Source organism: Lipotes vexillifer, unplaced genomic scaffold (assembly GCF_000442215.2).
Source record: "Lipotes vexillifer unplaced genomic scaffold, Lipotes_vexillifer_v1.1 scaffold921, whole genome shotgun sequence".
NCBI classification, from domain to species: domain Eukaryota; kingdom Metazoa; phylum Chordata; class Mammalia; order Artiodactyla; family Lipotidae; genus Lipotes; species Lipotes vexillifer.
Genome location: NW_006787800.1, coordinates 2007462 through 2025450, shown reverse-complemented (window position 1 = coordinate 2025450; position 17989 = coordinate 2007462). Strand labels below are relative to the sequence as shown.

Genomic DNA, 17989 nt, shown 5'->3' with positions numbered 1-17989 from the left:
CGAAGCCAGGTATGAGGGTGTGCCCTGCCATGGCCAATAACCCAAGCCCATCCTTGCTTCTGGGATTAGATAGGGTTGGGCCTTCTAGATGTCTGGACCTCCCTCCACCCAGGATCCCCAAAGGCGCTTGGCACTGAGCATGGCCCAGTGGAACCCGACCAGGGGCAGCAGGATGGAGCCCTGCCCCCCACCCCTGTAGCACCTCTCCATCAACCCCAGAGCCCCCTCAACTGCCCCCTAGCCCAGCCCCTGAGGCAGGTCCCCATGGTCCCAAGGCTACTTTCCTGGCTTTGTCCCCGTGATGGCTGGGCAGGAACTTCCTGCTGGAGAATTCCCGGATCCTTCTAGGAGGCTGCAAGCCAGGCCTGGGAACTTAGGAGGGAGGGAAACCAGGGCTGCTCTGACTATGAGGGGCGGGTCCGTGGCAGCAGGGGCTCCCCCGGCGCTCACTCTGGGCCCCAGGTCCTTCCCCTCCCCTGGGTCAGGTGCATTAAACCTCCCGTCCTCCAGCTCAGATGGAACCCAGGGCTCTGCAGCTGGGGTGGCCTGGCAGCCTGTAGGCATGGACTAGAACTAGACTGAGAACCCTGAGCTTGTTCCTGGGTGGAGGATGAGGGGCCAGGTCGGCAGACAGACAGGCAAGGAAGCCAAAGTCAAATTGAGTTTTATTAATAACATCACAGGCCTGAGTCTGAAGGGTGGGGACAGTGTGCCGGGCAGGCCCACCCTGCAGACACATGGACATCATTTATTAAAGACCCCTTGGCCCTAGGGGCTCCTTGAGGTGCCCTAAGAGGAGGCGGATACATCTCTACACGGGCTGCAGGGACCCGGGGCAGGGCAGACTCAGGCCAGCACCAGCTTCACTCTGGAGGCCAGTTTTCCATCTCATCCATCTCCTCAAAGGAGCAGGTGCTGGGGGGCGGAAGTGGGTGAAGGGAGATGGCTTTGCATCTTTGGGCTCTCCTCTTCCTGCCCTGTACCCCCAGAACCATCCCACCTGCCCTCAGAGACAAGCACCCCAAGGCCACCTTTCCAGACCCTCCCCCAGGTGCCCACAGCAGGCCAGGCCCACTAGCCCTGAGCCACCTCCCTCCCACAGAATGGAGGTAACCTTCTCCCTCCAGCTTGGGGGATTCCTGGGAAGCCCCTGGAGACAGGCACCCCAGCCAAGCCCTCCCCTCCTTCACCTCTATCCTAGACACCACACCAAGGGGGCTCTGCACCCTTCCCTCCAGCCTAGGGTGGTGCTTCTGGTGCCTCAGCGCCCCTCCCCCAGGTCCCCAGCATTCCCCAAAGGCTGGGGGGCAGCTTCCTTCCCCCCTCAGCTTGGTGTCTCTGAGGGCAGATAAGGAGAGAGTGGGGGGAGGTAATGAGGACAGAATCCTTGTAACACCCACAGCAGGAAGATATTCCTGAGGCAGCCCTGTCCCCAAGTGAGGACTCAGCTGGTCCTCTACTCCAGAAACTCCCTAGGGGCCCCCAGTGCTGCTCAGGCTACCCTAGGACTGTGACCCCTGGGGCTGGGGCAGGCCGGCTCAGGGGGTGGCCCTGGAGGGGCGGGGAGAGGGGAGGAGAGCTCCCTTTAGCAGGAAAAGACAAAAGCAGGGGCCCTGCCAGAGCCACCACCTGTGTGGTTTAGGGGGAGGCTCCCCAGAGCACAGAGGGGCGCCCTGACACATAGCCTGCAGGCTCAATACAACGGGAAGGCTGCCCCTCAGTACCTGGTGGGCAAGTATTTCCGGTATTAACGACCCCCAAGGGGTGAGTCATAATCCCTGACACTGGAGTGCCCTTTGAAGTTGAGGGCTACACACTCGTCAGCTCATTCGATCCTCCAATGGTCCCCTTTTCAGGTAAAGAAACCAAGTCCCACATTCAGAGTCACAGAGCAAGTCATGCCAGGTCAGAGACTTCGACTAAAGACTTTGCTCCTTCCTTTTGTAAACTACACACACCTTCAGGGGCAGATGTCCACTGAATGAAAGGATGAGCTGATGAATGAGTGGAAATTAACCCAAAAAGGACACTGACACATTTTTCATCAACATATCCATCAATGTGCACTCAGAGAAGCTGGGACAGGCCTAACCTTTAAGGCCAATGTCAAGTAGGGTGGGCTGTAGGTGGTCCTTGGTGTGACCAGGTAGGTAACTCCCCCGCACCTATGTGTGTTTGTGGGAGTTGGTGTGGGTGTGAATGGGAGAGAAAACAGAAAAGGAGCAACATTATGCGAATGACAGATGTGCAGGAAAGCCTTAAAGCCACCTAGACAAGTCCCCTCAATGTAGAGATGAGGAAACTGAGGCCCAGAGAGGGGAAGGGACTTGCCCAAGGCCATACAGCAAGTGAATGGCAGTGAAGCCTTAAAAATGGACTCAGGTCAAGTGAGAGACAGACTGATGGAGAAGTGTGTGTGCAGGGGGTCAGGACCCTGCTCTCAGAGATACCACCACGAAGAAGGAGTTAAGCATTTCCTGCCCAGCACGGGGGCTGGAGCCTGGGCCCGCAGCTGCGGAGAGGGGAGGCCTCCAGCCCCACTCTCCCCAGGGCTCTCAGGCAGAGGGTGGGGGCGGGATGGGCGGGCATACCTGGCTGGCCATCTACAATGCCTGCCTCCTCCAGGGTGATCTCTGGCTGGCTCAGCAGCTTCCGGCCCCTCGCCGCCACCCATCTTCCAGAGGCGGGACTCCCGTTGCACTACCAGAGGCTTCTTTAACTCAGACTCCACGAAACCTGAGAGTCAGAGAGACGGGCATGGGACAGGCAGGAGAAGGGTGGACAATCTGCTGGGGATCGAAGGGAGAGGAGGTGGCTCTGGCTCTCCAAACCTCACCCAGCCCTGTGCAGCCCCTGGTCACCCCCAGCTGGGCCCCTTCTCCATCCAGTCCCTGGAGCCAGCCAGACAACACCTCCCCACTGCCCTGCCCTCCCCAGGACACTCGCTTTCCATGGGCTCCCTCCTACCAGCCTGAGTGTGAGTCTCTTTACTTACCTCCTGGGGACAGCATGCAAGGGGCAGACAACTGCCCTACCCCACCCTGCCCCCTCCAGCCACCAATTCCGGAGCACAGATCTGGAACAACCCAAACCGCCTGGGATCAAGTCCCAGCTCTGCCACTTACTAGCTGTGTGATCTTGGACAAGTTACTTACCCTCTCTGTGCCTCAGTTTCCTCACAGTGAAGTGGAGACTATAACAGGACCTACCTCAGAGTTATAATGCAGTATTTTATGAAAAGTGCTTAGAGGAGGGTTTGGCCTATAGTAATGGCTATGAAAATGTCAACAGTGATTTTATTGGAGTATGTTATTACCACTAAGCCATCTGCTCACCATGTCAGGGCAGCAAGGGGGCTGCAGAGGGAGAGGGGGCCTTCTGGGGTACTGTCACAGCAGTGCACACACGATGGGAAAACCAGGGATGGAGGTGGCCACTGAAGGAGCTAGAATTCCAGGCTGGGAAAGGGTGGTGCTCAAGGAGCCGCAGTCCCAGTCACAACCCGCCCCCAACCCCTCCACCCTCTGCTGCGTCCCGGGCCCTGAGGGAGGAGGACCCTTGCTAGACCCAGCTTAGCCTCGGGACCAGCCACACACAGCTCCCCTAGCCTGGGCAGTCATCTTAGGTCCTCTGGTTCCACCTGGTGGTCAGAACTGGTATCGCATCCATGAGCCACTGGCCAAAGTGGGGCTCCTTCTGTGGGGGGGCTGGCTGGGTGGGGAGGTGGGGGCACCACACTTACCTACTGTATCTGTCGACCTAAAAGTCTTATGCAGCGGCGACTGGAGGGTGACAATGCCTGGGACACAGAGCTTGAGTGAGCTGTCCTCCTCCTCTGTTTCCTCTTCCCCGCCTTTCTCCTCACAGGGCAGACCTTCCTTGAGAGGGAACTGGGGGTGTGCCCGTGACTGAGCAGGTGAGGAGGGTGGGGCCGAGCCTGCAGCCCCCACGCCCACGGAGACCCAGAACAGAAAGCAGGAGGGAACAACGGCTCTCAAGAGGTTCAGGCAGGTGGCTGACCCCCTGGGCCCCACCCAGGCCTCACCCCGCACTTCCAGCTGGCCCCACTGACCTTGGCCGTGGCCGATTTCTGGAGCTGCTTGTACAAGCTGAGGAGGCTGTTCTAGGCAGTTGCCCCCACCTGGGAGGAGGCCAGCCTGAGGTCTCCTGTGGAGCGGTAGTGGTCACTGATAGCTCACAGCAACGAGAGGCAGCCCAGGCCCAGGAGGACAGGGCCATCAGGAGGCTGAGCTGAGGGCCAGGTTTCCTTGTTTTCTTTAGCAAACACCTGCTACATGCTGGGCACAGTTCTAGGCACTTCACAGAGAAAATCTCACTCAATCCTTGCTACTGCCCTCTGGGATAGGTACTATTATATTCCCATTTTGCAGATGAGGAAAGTGAGACACAGAAAGGTTGAGTGACTCGCCACCATCACACAGCTTGGCCTAGTGGAGTTGGGATTCAAACCTAGGCAGCCTGCCTCTAGCGTCCCCTCAAACTGCACTGTGTCCTTCCCAGCCCTACACCCCTGGCATGTCCCCCACACCTGTGGCCACCACACTCACCATCAAGCAGACGCTCCTTCTCCTCCTCCCTGGTGAAGGTCTCGGGGCTGATATCCAGTGGCCCCATGGCCCTCTGCAAGCATCCTTGCTCCACCACCAAGGCTTGGGCAAAGTGGCCCCTGATCCCAAAGCATAGTCAGATGGGGGTGGCAGGTGGGGCCCAGAGATGTGGTGATGGCCCCCTAAACCCCCCAAGGCTCTCCCAGAGGCCCTGCTCAGCTTCCTCTATCCTCCTGCTCCCAACTACTCCCTGCTCTGCCCTCTGGGGTCTTCATCACAGAGGGGATGATCCCTCCCCAAAAGTAGGGTGAGGAGGGGCGTGGGGAGCAGAGAGAGAAGTGGGCCCCCTTCCTCACCAGGGGTGGGTGCCAGGTCCAAATGGGAGTGGGAACCAGGAGGGAGAGGTGTGGGCCAGGAGGGAGAGAGTGGGGAGGGAAGGTGGGGGGAGTGGGGCCCAGGAAGGAGCTGGGAAGTAACGGGAGCCCCGGCTCAACCCAGAGCATCTCCCTTTCCTTTTGGTGCCTCCATCCACAACCACTCACTTGCGGGAGGACCCCCATCTCTGCCTCACCCCCCTCCCCACATCTCCAGGCTCCTCTCCACCTCTGACACGTCTGTCCAACCATGCCCACCCAGTCCTCTGTCCACCCAAGGAGTCCGCTCCTGGCCCCTCCCCAATTTGGGTCCTCCCATCTCAGGCCCACATCCTTCCCCCTTCTTACATCCAGGCCTCCCCCCAGTTCCTCCATCCCAGGCTCCTTCCCGCCATCCACGGCCCAGCCCCTCACCTGTCTGAGGTCCCTGTATCCCCTGCTGCCTCCGTCTGCTCCTCTTCCCTCTCCTCCAACTCAGACAGGTTGCCCAGCACCTCCTGGCTTCCTCTGGGCAGGACCGGCTTCACCTCTACACCCTGAGCCAGGACCCTCAGGACCTCCACGGGGGTGGGGGTCTGGGCCCCTGTGTGCCCCAGCCCCAGCCCCGAGAGATCGGGCTGTGGCAGGGCCACAGAGAGGGTGTAGGGCAGCGTGGCAGGAGGCCTGGACTCCCGCCCTGCTCCTCCCTGGTGATCAGTCATCAAAGGGGTGGAGTTCTGCTCTCGAAAGGGACAAGACTGGCCCCCCAGCAGGGGCTTGTCTGAGCTCTTTGGGCTGTCCTTGCTCCCCACCAGGCTACGGAAAAAGCGGAACATGGACGAGTGGCCCAAAATTCGGGATCGAGGGCTTGAAGCTGGGGCATCCATCCTGACAAGGACCCTGACTCAGAGGGAGGGGCCACAGCAGCCACCTCAGGACCAACTGCTTAAGAACAGGAGGAGTTTGCAAATTAAAACCTCCAGTTGGAAACTTCCAGGAGTTCTAGAAGGCAAAGGTGGGGGAGGGGTGTGGGGGGAAGGCAGGAGGTCTTAGTTGGGGGCAGAGAGTGCAAGGGGTTGATGAGGCAGGGGAAGGAGGCCTGGGGAGCCAGCCTGAAGGGGGAGGGGGTTGGCGAGGCTCCAGGAAACACCAGGGTTGGGGGCAGGCAGAGGTGGCTGGAGAACCTCAACTCTGAGAATGGGGTGGAGGCACACAGCTCTCTCCAGGCCTGTCCTTCCCTGGCTGCGGTCGCTTCTGTCCTTGAGAACCATTCAATCCCTGAGGCCAGAGAGTCTCTGTCCTCCCTCTTCTCTCTCCTCTCAGTATCCAGCTGGCACATGCCCAGGTGGTAGCACAGACCCACTGTTTTCATCTGTTTACCTGCCTATCACATTCAGGATTTTTCTCTCTGGAGACCACCGAGGTGCTTGGTGTACAGGTCTTAATTGCGCGTTGAATCTCAATTTAGTATTATTATTCCTCACGGCACCTACAGACCTGATTATAAACCCAGCTCAGTGACCTTGGGCAAAGGTTCCTTAAACCAGCTGAGCCTCAGTTTGTTCAGCTCTAAGATGGGTGTGGTCCACTGCACTTACTTCCAAGGGTTGTTCCAAAGAGGTTTTAAAGTGCCTGGTACACAGTGGCGCTTAAGGAACCTCGCCATCCTGGCTTTTTTATTGACATTGATGGAAGCAGGGGAAAAAGATCAAGGATGAGGACTGGGAATCAAGGGTGGGAAAAGCAGTGGGGGAGGGGGAGCCACTCTGCCTGGGTGGGAGCCGCTCTCTCCGCCTGGGAGCCCTGTAGGCTGGGGCATCTGCATCCGGCGGCCACAGAGCAACTTCCTCTAGAGGGAGCTGATTGGAGCCGGGAACCGCCGGCACCTCTATGATCGCCGCAGCCTCGCGGGTCCCTAGGGCCGTGCTGGGACCAGCAGAGGCTGCATCCAGACACCAGGAATTCACTGACGCCCCTTCCTGGGAGCCAGGCCTGGGTACCTGACCCTGGGAGCAGCCACTGGCCCCTCAGGATCTCCAGCCTCTGTCCTGCTGAGCCGTCCCGGGCCTGGGCCAGGGTCCGGGCAGGTAAGCCGGGAGGGTCCTGCCCAGGCTCCCCACTCTCGGCAGCCCCCGGCCCAGGGTGAGGCAGGGAGCCCGCAGGGAGCCCGGTGGGGAGGGGGAGGCCTCGAGGCTTGTCTGGGCAGCTCCAGCAACTCCTGCTCAGGGCCTGATCCGGCTGGGGCTCCCTCTGGCTGCTCCTCAGACAGCTTTCCCTCTTGGCCTGGCCCTGGTGCCAGAGAATCGGGTGCTAAAGAACCAGGTTCTTTAGCAGTCTGGGGGATGGGAGTGGAGGTCAGAGCCAAGGTCAAGGGTACGGGGAGAACTTTCACAGCACTTCCTGCTGTCCCAGGAGCCCTAAGACTAGGTCTTCAGCAGGGCTAGGTCTGCATCTCCCCCGCCCCCCGGGAAACATCCTGGGCCCAGCAAACCCCGCAGGTGGGGCACAGTGGACTCTCCCTACCAGGAAGTCAGGCCACTTGGATGGGGGCAGAGGTAGACCCAGGTCGGCATAGGCCTCTGGCCCTGGGGCCGGTTCTGAGGCTCCACTTTCTCCCCAGCATTGAGCCCCAGGGGTAGCGGTAGAGGCAGTCAGAGATGCAATCAGCATCCTCCAGCCCTGCTGTCCTGGGCGCACTAGGTTTCGGAGACCAAGGGAGAGAGGAAGGTACCTTGTTCAGGAAGACGCTTCTGGGATGGGGGTGTGCCAGGCAAAGGTCTGTCTTAAGGAGTCTGGGCACCCAGGGGTGGAGGAGGGGAGAGTTAGTCTTCTCCCTGTCCCTGCCCTGAGACAGTGAAGGGGTGGAGAGCACAGGTGGTCTGGACTTTCCCCACCCTTCTCCTCAGGCACTTTCGAAAATGGCCCCAGGCCTGAGAGGGAAGGTGGGGGGAGGGTACCCAGGCCCTCCCAGGGAGAGGAGGAGGGGGGCTTCCCACCTGGGTGATGGAGGCAGCTTTGGGGTGGGGGGAAGTGAAGGGGGTGCAAATTGAAAGTGAAATAGCTTATGTCCAGGAAATACTCCCTCTGTGGAGGTTTACAGAGCATACTGGGGTTGTGACCAGGACTGGGCAAAGGAGGAAAATACGGGCTGGAGACAGGAGAGCAAGGGGTACATGTGATTTCCTCAACCATCTGCTAGGCAGAAATGTGAAGATCACAGGCGGACGCAAACAAGGGAAGTTTCCCCGGAAAGAACACCCTCTAAGGTCCACAAACTGAAAAAAAATCTGAAATGAGTGCTGAGTGGAGGACTGACTCGTGGAAATTCAAATAACCAACCTGACTCCTTGACTAGCTCTGTGGCCTTGAGCACTAACTTCTTTGTGCCTCCCTTTTCCCACCTGTAAAATGGGTATGACACTGCTTACCCTGCCAGGTTAATGTGTTCTTCCATGTCCCACACTCCCTGGGGAGTACTTGAACATATATGGTAGAAGTATACCATAGGCACTCAGGAAATGCTTGCGGCTAACGGGCCTGAGTTGGAAAACAGGTGTGTTCTGACTAGCCAAGGGGAAGTGGAACCTTCGGGGACGGGCTTCGTGGGTCATTGGCTGGAAGGTGGCAAGTCTGCAGTAAGCGTGTGCTGGGTAGGGTGCAGGAGGCCCCAGGAGCAGCGGAAGGAACCCCAGCTTCTGAAACTCGCCTCCCAGTGCAACTAGAGATCCACTCGGGCACTGCTGCGGCTACCCCTCCCCGGGCCCTGGCTGACCCCTGGGTGGGAATCTTGGCTGCCCAGCCTTTCTCACTCCCAGTCTCCTTGAAGAACTGCCAGTGAAATACTCAGTAAGTTCTTAGGATGGTGCGGTCTTTCAGGAGTGGGGGTCCCCTCCCTCCGTGTGCTCTGGTCTCCATGTCTGCTTTCCTACCCACCCCCACAGGCTAACACTGCCCTTCCTGCCAGGACCTGAGAAATGGCATCCGGACAAGGCCCAGGTCCTCCCAGGCAGGGGTGCGAAGAACCTGACCCCTCCTCCACTTCGGGTAACTGTCTTTCTGCCCCCTCACCCCTCCCATAACCACCAGGGCCATCTGTGAGGATGGAGAGAGCAGATGTGGACAAGCCGGGCAAGATTTAAAGGCAGGCTCTCCCGCCTCAGTTTCCTCACCTTGGGTAAAGGAGAAAAGCATCTCCCTACCCAATGCAGGCAGGGGGCAGCAGTGGGGGGAGTCTTGGCAGGGGCAGGGGTGGGGGGTGCAGAGGCTGGGGGAGGCGGGGCAGTGAGCATGAGGTGGGCACCCTGCCATCTGCGAGGAGGAGGAAAGAAGCGTGGGGCATGGCTGTCCTATCCCTGCCGTGGGAGAAATAAGGAAGTAAATCCACCTATCACCGAGTCAGGTCCGCTCAACAGGGAGAGGGATTGTTAATGACTTTGGGGAGGAAGTAAAATGGCTGTCCCTCTTTCCTCTTCCAAGGGGAACATCAGGGACGCCTGCAGCTCGCAGCCCAGCACAGGCTGTTCCCTGGACTTTGGGTTCGGTCCCAGGTCTGTCACTATTTCCCGATGTGACTTTTCTGGGCTACAATTTCAAATTCTGTCTCCCACGTTCCCTAAGCCATAAGGGCTCAGTGCCTTGGACAAACTAAAATAAAGTCGGGGACCCAAATGCCTGGGATTCTATCCTGGCTGCACCGCTCTCTCCAGCTGTATGCCCTTGTGCAAGTTACGTAAACACTGCACCTCAGTTTCCCCATCCGTAAACTGGGGGTTGCCTACTCCACAAGGCAGCTGTGACAAGAATCCTCTGCTCAGTGTCAGCCCTAGGTGGGAACTAAGGGCTAGAGGAGGGACACCTCTGTCCACAGGCAGAGTGAACCATCCCCAGAGCACTTCCTCCCTGAATCCTGGCTTTGATCCTCAGAGGAGCAGGTAGCCCGGGACACCGAGGAGGTTTTCCGCAGCTACGTCTTTTACCGCCATCAGCAGGAGCAGGAGGCCGAGGGGGCGGCCGCGCCCACTGACCCAGAAATGGTCACCTTGCCCCTAGAACCTAGCAGGTGAGCAGCAGCCCCCTGGGCCCACGGGGACATGTTCAGGGAGATGGAGGCTCACGTGGGGTCACCACGCAGGTCCTGGGAGCTGGACAGGCCTGGGGGTTTTTTTCCCACTGCTGCTCCTTTTTCGTGCGGGTTCCCACCCCCATCCGGGACCTGGCACCCTTTTCAGCACATGCCTGCCCCTTGTCCCTGGGCCCAGCCCTCGTGTCTGAGAACACGGTCGGGACCGCCAAGGAGGGGGTCCCAAGGCCAGGGCATCTCGGGCAGGAGCCCTCTGCCGTGAGCCCAGGCGCCAGCTCACCTGCTGCCTACCGTTCCTCGAGTACCATGGGGCAGGTGGGTCGCCAGCTGGCCATCATCGGGGATGACATCAACCGGCGCTACGACTCCGAGTTCCAGGCCATGTTGCAGCACCTGCAGCCAACAGCAGAGAACGCCTATGAGTATTTCACCAAGATCGCCTCAAGGTAGCTCTGGCCACTGCCTCTCCGCTGCGCTGTCACCACCATGCCGGGCCCTGCCCATGGGATGGGAGACACACTTCTCTGTCGGCGCCAGAAGATGTGTTTGCCATCCCCGTGTCTGCTGTTAACTCACGCGGGGCCTTGGGCCCCTGTCTTTCTCTTTCTGGGCCCAGACTCTTCATCTTTGCATAAGCGCACAGCCCTTGTTAACTCTGGCCCCGAGGACTTGACCTGTTAGATCAGGGCTATAGAGGGGCTCGCGGTGAGGGTGTCCCCAGAGCTCCCCAGCCCAGCTGGGACACGGCTGTCCTTCTGATTTGGAACCACATTTCACACCAAAGATGGTTGCTGGCTCTCGCTTCAGCCCACCAGGTCCTGGAAATGGCTTCCAGAAGCCATAATCTGGTGTCAGACAGGCAGTGGTTAAAGAAACCAGCAGCCTGGGCAAATCTCAGCTTTGCCATTTACCGGCTTTTTGAAAGTTCCTAGCCTTCAGTTTCCTGGTCCGTAAAATAGGGGAAATATGCTTAGAACAGTGTCTGCACCTAACGGTGTTAGCTGTTGTCACCATCTGGGTTAAAGAGGTCGGTCTCAGGGTAGGTTCGAGGCTGAGGGTGAAGGCAGGAGTAGCCGATAGATTCAGAATTAGTGCTCGGAGCTGAAACATCCTGCCCGTGTCCTGAGAGGCCACCGCCCACTCAGCTGTGATTCCAGGACTGGACTGTCCTAACCTCCTCTTCTGTCCTTTTCTCTCTGCTGTCCCTCGGGCTGCCAGGCCAGCAGCAATGCCCACAGGTAATCTCCCTGCTGCCTCCATCTGCTCGCTCTGCCCTCCACGCTCTCTGTGCCCCTTTGCTCCCCCAGCCCTGGGGCCACAGCCCCAGCAGCAGCATCTTATTCATCTGCCCTCTGAGCTTTCTCCTTTCACAGAGACACGGGCTCTAACCAAATTGAGGCCAGGCTGGGGCAGCCTCTACCACCTCCATTCACAACTAAGCCATTTTGCTTTCTGGCTGGGAGAGGGGTAGGGGTCTCCAAGGGGGTGGGAGAGGCAAACAGATGAAGGGCCGTCTAGAGGTCTCCACTGATTTTATCTCCTCGGCCCGCAGCCTGTTTGAGAGCGGCATCAACTGGGGCCGAGTGGTGGCTCTGCTGGGCTTTGGCTACCGCCTGGCCCTCCACGTCTACCAGCGCGGCCTGACTGGCTTCCTGGGCCAGGTGACCCGCTTTGTGGCCGACTTCATGTTGCATCACTGCATCGCCCGGTGGATCGCACAGAGGGGTGGCTGGGTGAGTGCCCAAGCATTGACCACCTCCTCCCTGCTGCTAGGGCCGCCCCTCTCCCAGCCCCACCCCAATCCCCAGGAGCTGAATATGCCGCCAGCCCCGCTATGACCACTCTGTCTCTCCCGGCAGGTGGCAGCCCTGGACTTGGGAAATGGCCCCATCTGGAATGTGCTGATAGTTCTGGCTGTGGTTTTGTTGGGCCAGTTTGTGGTACGAAGATTTTTCAAGTCATGACTCCTGGAGGGGTCCTTTGGAGTCCTGAGACCCCCGTGTGGACTTTGGCCCAGTCTTCCCCCTTCACCTCCTCCCCTGCAGGGGTCCCCTCCTTAAGAGCACAGAAGCTTTAGCAAGTGGGCACTCCAGGTTTGGAGGGCCCCTTCCCAGGGGTCCATCAGACTGCACGGGTGCCCCAACATTGCGTGGTGCTAAAGGGCCCCCTCTCAGAGAGGGGCTATGGCCCCCTCCCTTAGCTCTCTGGGACCCCCTCTGCCCTGTCTGCTGGGTGTTGGGGAGATGATAAGTTGGGGAAGCAAGAGGCTAGGAGCCGCTTCTCCCCAAGAAGTTGTTAACGGTTTTAGCTTTTTATAATATCCTTGGGGGGACACTCCCCACCTCCGATTCCCACCTCTCTACCCAAAGCCAGGACGTCTGGGGTGTGGGGGTTAATAGCCCTACGCTTTCCCAGGATTCAGCTGTTCTGGAAGGTCAGAGCTTAAATGCTGGGCCTGGAGCTCAGTCCTGGACCTTCCTAAACATCACGTCCCCCAGGAACAGGACCAGTGGGGGGTGGGGATGAGGTATGGCTCAGCTCCCCTCCCCGCCCCGCTCCCACTGCCCCATATTGCCTTTGCAGCTGGACTCTCAGGGATTCCGGGGGGTGCAGTGGGGGTGGAGTAGGGGTGCAGACCATCAGCACCTTCCAAGCCTGCCTCCTGAGGCCCTCATTCTCTCCCTTCCCCTCACCTATTACCACTTGCTCCCACGCCCACGCCCCACCCCTGCTCACTACAAGTGGAGCTCGCCCCACCCCCATCACTCCAGAAAAGGCAGGCAGGGGGCTTGGGTGAGTGCAGTGCTGAGGCCCCCTCCTCGCTCAGACTACAGGGCTTAGGCCTGCGGTTTTGTTACGGTCAGGAAAAGGGGGTAGGGAGCTCAACCTGGAGTTTCTGAGTGAGAGAAGGGCTATTAACACCACTAGGAATCCCAGGGTTGGGAGCCGCCCTCGTGGCCTGGGCACAGTGTAGTCTGGGGTTACGGACAGGGGAACTGTGAATATTTGAACTCGACCCCCAGTCTCTACACTCCTCACTCCACACCTGCCCAAGCCTCTCCTGATGGGTGGGGTAGGAGTGCCTCGTCTACCTTGTACAGCCTAGGGGTTTGGAGGTCAGGGGAGAGGAGTTCTTGACGAAGCCAAATGCGGGGAGGGGGTGCAGGTGGAGCCAGCTGGCCACCTCCCACCCTCTGAGTGTGTCTGAAAATAAACTGCAATCCCTCCACTCCCACTTGATCATTTTTGTCTCCTCTGCTACCCTTCCCTCCATCAGGCTGGACGGGGAACCTGGGCACGCCTGGCTTTCACCTGGTTTTTACTGACAGGTCTCATCTCGGGCCTCCTGAATCCCGTGGAGGGCTGGGTGTTTCTCCAGCCTCCTAGAAGGCCTTGGCCCCTCCCCACTCTTCTCCAGCCCCTTCTCCAGGAGCTACCCTCATTTCTTTGGGTTCCAGGCAAGTTTCCCATGCCCACAGGGTGTCAGGGGTCTCCAAACTGCTAGGCTCTGGCTGCAGAGCTGGTGGGGCAGCTGCACCTACCTGCCTGGGGACCCCCACAGACCTGGCCTGAATCCCTCTCCGTTCCGGGGGCCACCACCCACGCTTGGCTCCACCTGGGACACAGTGTCCCGGCTCCCTCTTCCCGATGTGCCCCACAGCTAGCACACACACACCGGGCTTTTCATTCTAGGAGTTTTGTGCTGCATGGGAGTCCCTATGGGGACGCAGCCAGGGGTGATAAAAATAACAAGCATGGGGGCGTTTAAATGTTCCAAAATCTACAAAGTCTTTCCAGTCCTGGGCACCCTGGTCTGTTTTCTGACACCCTTCCAAAGTGGTCACATGCAAGTCCTAAAGGATTCAGGCTTCTCTTTCACTCCCCCGAGGGCATCTTGCCAATCCCCTGGGCCCTCCGACTTGGTCTTCAAAGAGCCCACGTACTGGCTGCAGTCATAGGGAGGGGGCCCCTGCAGCAGTGGTGGCTCAAAGGGGGTGGATACAAGGCCCCTTGCAATTTCCTGCAGGAAAAGCTCGGAGACGACATTTACGGAACACACTCTGTGCCGGGCTTTATGCTGAGAATTCATCATACATGCCCAATCAGTAGGTATTATAGCTGGTGACCGGGAATAGGGGGGGCCCTAAACTCCCACTTTACAGATAAGGAAACTGAGGTACCTGTCCAGAGTTACCAGGTAGAAAGGTTGGGGAGCTGGTACTTGCCACCAGGATACCGCCTCAAGGTTTTACATGGAGGCCGGAAGGGTGGGGGCTGGGGCCGTTGGTCTTGAGCACAGGTCTGCCAAGGGGTGAAGCCGTGGAGGTAGCCTACACGCCCTACGGGCGGGAACCGCGCGACCCCTCTGAGAACGCCGGGAAGGGAGCCGGCTGCCCGGGTCAAAGATGGCCGCTGCTGCATCGAGCACGCAAGCGTGCCCTCTCGTGGGCAGGGCCTCGGCGCGCACCTCCCACCCCCTCCCCGCGGGAGGCTGGAAGAAAGGTGGGCCCTGGTGGCAGCTGTGTGTCCTCTGCCCCTCTAAGAAAGGCGTTAGAACGCTATCCTGAAAGGCGTGGGGAGCCCCATAAGGTTTTGGCCTGTGTCTAGCCTTCCACTCCACCCTCTATTCTGCCAGGATGAAGTTGCCAAAACAGAAATCTAAATACATCCCGGAGCTGTGAGGCGTGAGAACTTAGGAGGGACAGAATAAGGCAGGGAGCAGATGGGCTCTGCAGGTATTAAGGAAGTTAAATCAAATTCTTCTCAAGATTTGTAGTTCTTCTGAAATTGTACCTTCGTCTCCTGCAAAGAGGTCTAGATTCCTCCGTCCGTAGTGCCATGGAGCTGGGGCAATGCAGCCAGGGGAAGGAGCGTGTTCAGGTGTCAAGCTCAGTTGTGCAGCGTCAGTATAAACTGGCACCTGCCCTGCCTCGAACCCGGTGCCTCCCCGCCCCCACCCCGCAGCGTACCTTCATGTGTTTGCTGTTTTACAGCCTCTGAAGAAAGTTTATTTTAGGCCACAGGGTGACCATCCAAATGAGAAAATCCTTCCTTTGCCCAAACCACTCAGTAGATTGTTTGAACAAGTTTTTAGGACCTAACCATCTGAATAGCATTAAAATCAATTCGTTAGTTAATTAAAATAAATAAAACAACCATATCCTGCTCCAGTTGTACACACCAAGGATGTAAAGGCCCAGATCAAAGACACTTGTAAAATCCGATTTAGTTCAATCTAAGCAGAACAGGTGTGTGTGTGTGTGTGTGTGTGTGTGTGTGAGTGAGACAGAGACAGAGAGAGAAGGGAGTTACAAGAGATTGCCAGAGGTATCTAAATGTGAAGGACCAGAAAATCAGCAAAACCCAGCTTATGGGACATGGTTGCCAATTGCCAAACACCGTAAAAAGGTGAACACCAGACTACTGGGATATAAAAGATGGGGGAAGAGGAGGGATTCAGCCCACCAGTTAACAAGAACAAAAAGCAGTGGTCTGCCCTATCGAGCACATGACTGGAAGCAGATCCCTGGCAAATTGTATGAATGAATCAAAAGAGGGGCAACCTCACAAGACCAAAATCAAGGGATGGAATAACATGGGCAGAAACTGGACTTTCTGAGAAAAGTCAATAGCTTAAGAGACGAAAGCCACAGAATCTCCCTCCACCTGGAGTATGGGATTTGGCAACGGATGCAGGCAGGCACCAAATGGATACCTGTGAGCATGCATCCATTGCTGAAATAAACATGGATATGAGTATACCTCTCAGCTCCACTTAACCAACTCTTCCTTTGCAATCTGGGAATCATTCCTGGTGCCCAATGCCTCAAGTTTTTGAAGGTTCAGCTAAGAACACAGTTCTTCAAAGTTTTCTGTTCCATCACATCATGCAGTGAACCTGCCTTGCAAAGTTCACAGCACAGACTTTTGTGATGATTGGCTGCATGGAAGCTGGGCTCACCAGGCTTCTCATGTTTTGACTTGAACCCTCTCTTAGCTGACCTTTGACCCTACTAAGAGCACTTTCTCCAATTCATTTCCAGCAGATGGTTAGGCTTCCTCGAGAGTGAGAACAGTTTCTTGCTTAATTCTCGGGAGGACCACACCAGGGTGAATTTGGCATGTCCAGCATCTCTGAACTGTGTATGTTATGAATCAGAGTGCATAGGAGGCACTGGGCTGGGCTTAGGGATGTGGGTTCCCATGTCTGCTAAAAAAGAGTGAGATTTCCAGGAACCTGATTGCCAGCCTACTAGCAAGCTGAGTGTGAGAAGGGCTGAGTGCAGGCTAAAAGCCAAATGCTATCCTGGTGAGGAGGTGGGGGAGTCCCTGCACTCAGTTGTGATGTGTAGTGTAATGGACGAGATTGTTTTTACATGACGTTGGCTGGCCTGAACAATGGGCTGGATAGGAGTAGCCCTCCTTCCTTCTCCCAGTGAGAGGAGCCACACCCAAGCTCAGCTGACGGCTGGACTGGGGGCTTTTCCAAATATTCTGTGCCCCCCTCCTTGGCCAGTTGGGGACACAGTAACATCCGTAGGCCAGAGGTGTCCAGTTACTGGCATCCTCAGACAACTCCTGTAATGGGCTGGCCCCCCGAATCCAGACTGAATGGTGCCAAGCAGCCTGGTGTTCCTTCATTGACAAGGCTGCTTTCCCATGCTAGCTCCATACAAAGGCAGAGTGATGGCAAGAAGGCCCTTCGCTGGAATGCACACTGTAAAGCAGGCCCAGCTACCCCTGGCCTGGCTCGCCGCCACAGAATGAGATGAAGGTCAGAGGGCTGCGGCTGCTTCTCTTATTGACCTCCTTGTTTTCTCTTTCCCCAGCAAAGATGGGTGTCCTACAATTTAACTCAAATCTGACACTTGTCTACCTGGAGATAGCATCAGATCCCCCGAGTTAAGGGCTCAATCCCTGAAGACTACCCCCGCCCCCACCTCAAATGCCAATCGCAAGTCCAGATGCTTCTGACAAACCGGCTATAGAAGTTCCAAAAACCCCTTCCTCTTGTTCGATCAATTTGCTAGAGCGGCTCAGAAAACAGTTTACTCACTAGATTGCCAGTTTATTACAAAAGATATTAAAAGATACAAATGGGGACTTCCCTGGTGGTCCAGTGGTTAAGACTCAGGGCTCCCAATGCAGGGGGCCCAGGTTCGATCCCTGGTCAGGGAACTAGATCACGCATGCCGCAAGTAGGAGCCCACATGCCGCCACTAAGGATCCCTCACGTAGCAACAAAGATCCTGCATGCTGCAGATAAGACCCAGCGCAGCCAAATAAATAAATAAACATTTAAAAAGAAAAAGATACAAATGAACAACCAGATGATGAAGAGATAGGGCCAGGTCTGGAAGAGTCCAGAACACAAGAGCTTCTGTCCCCATGGAGTTCTGGGTGTGCCACCCTCCTGGCAGGTGGAGGCATAGCTGGCAGGTGTTCACCAACCAGGACACTCTCCCAAACCCCATGGTTCAGAGATTCTTATGGAAGCTTCATTACACAGGCATGGTTGATTAAATCATTGACCACTGGTTACTGATTCAACCTCCAGTCCCTCTCCCCTTCCCCAGAGGTGGGAGAATGGGGCCAAAAGTTCCAACTCTCTAATCAAGGTTGGTTCCCCTGGCAACCAGCCCCCATCCTTAGGGGCTTTCCAAAAGTCACCTCATTAACATAAACTCAGGTGTGGCTGAAAGGGCCTTGTTATGAATAACAAAAGCACCTTTAAAAAAATATGCACCTTTATATATCGCTCTCATCTCTTAGGAAATTCCAAGGATTTTAGGAGCTCTGTGTGGTGAACAGGGACAAAAAACAAATATGTATTTCTTTTTATAAATCACAATATCACAAAGTCTATTTCCATGCTACATGATGCTGTGGGATTTGTCTCGAATGTGTGCCTGACAGGGAGAGACCCAGACGGGTTTTGTCTATGGGAAACACCCCTTCCTTGCGTCCAGGACCCCCCCCCCCCCCCC

General features: G+C 57.0%; 2 protein-coding genes and 1 non-coding gene across 3 annotated transcripts; 2 read left to right on the top strand and 1 right to left on the bottom strand.

The window, feature by feature from the left end:
• Nucleotides 1–863: 863 nt before the first annotated feature.
• On the bottom strand, nucleotides 864–5808 carry LOC103074427 (putative gametogenetin-binding protein 1). The gene is given in 8 exon segments (XM_007460856.1): nucleotides 864–902; nucleotides 904–977; nucleotides 2592–2658; nucleotides 2660–2736; nucleotides 3743–3890; nucleotides 4073–4167; nucleotides 4569–4687; nucleotides 5357–5808. Coding segments are annotated over 8 exon segments (1071 nt in total).
• Nucleotides 5809–8895: 3087 nt separating this feature from the next.
• BAK1 (BCL2 antagonist/killer 1) lies at nucleotides 8896–11965 on the top strand. The gene is made up of 5 exons (XM_007460842.1): nucleotides 8896–8965; nucleotides 9845–9980; nucleotides 10304–10447; nucleotides 11554–11734; nucleotides 11861–11965. The coding sequence occupies exons 1-5, from the start codon at nucleotides 8896–8898 to the stop codon at nucleotides 11963–11965; spliced, it is 636 nt and encodes a 211-aa protein (XP_007460904.1).
• Nucleotides 11966–17107: 5142 nt separating this feature from the next.
• On the top strand, nucleotides 17108–17180 carry TRNAG-CCC (transfer RNA glycine (anticodon CCC)). Its single transcript has one exon. It is a non-coding gene; the product is annotated as a tRNA-Gly (tRNA).
• The last annotated feature ends 809 nt before the right edge of the window (nucleotides 17181–17989 follow it).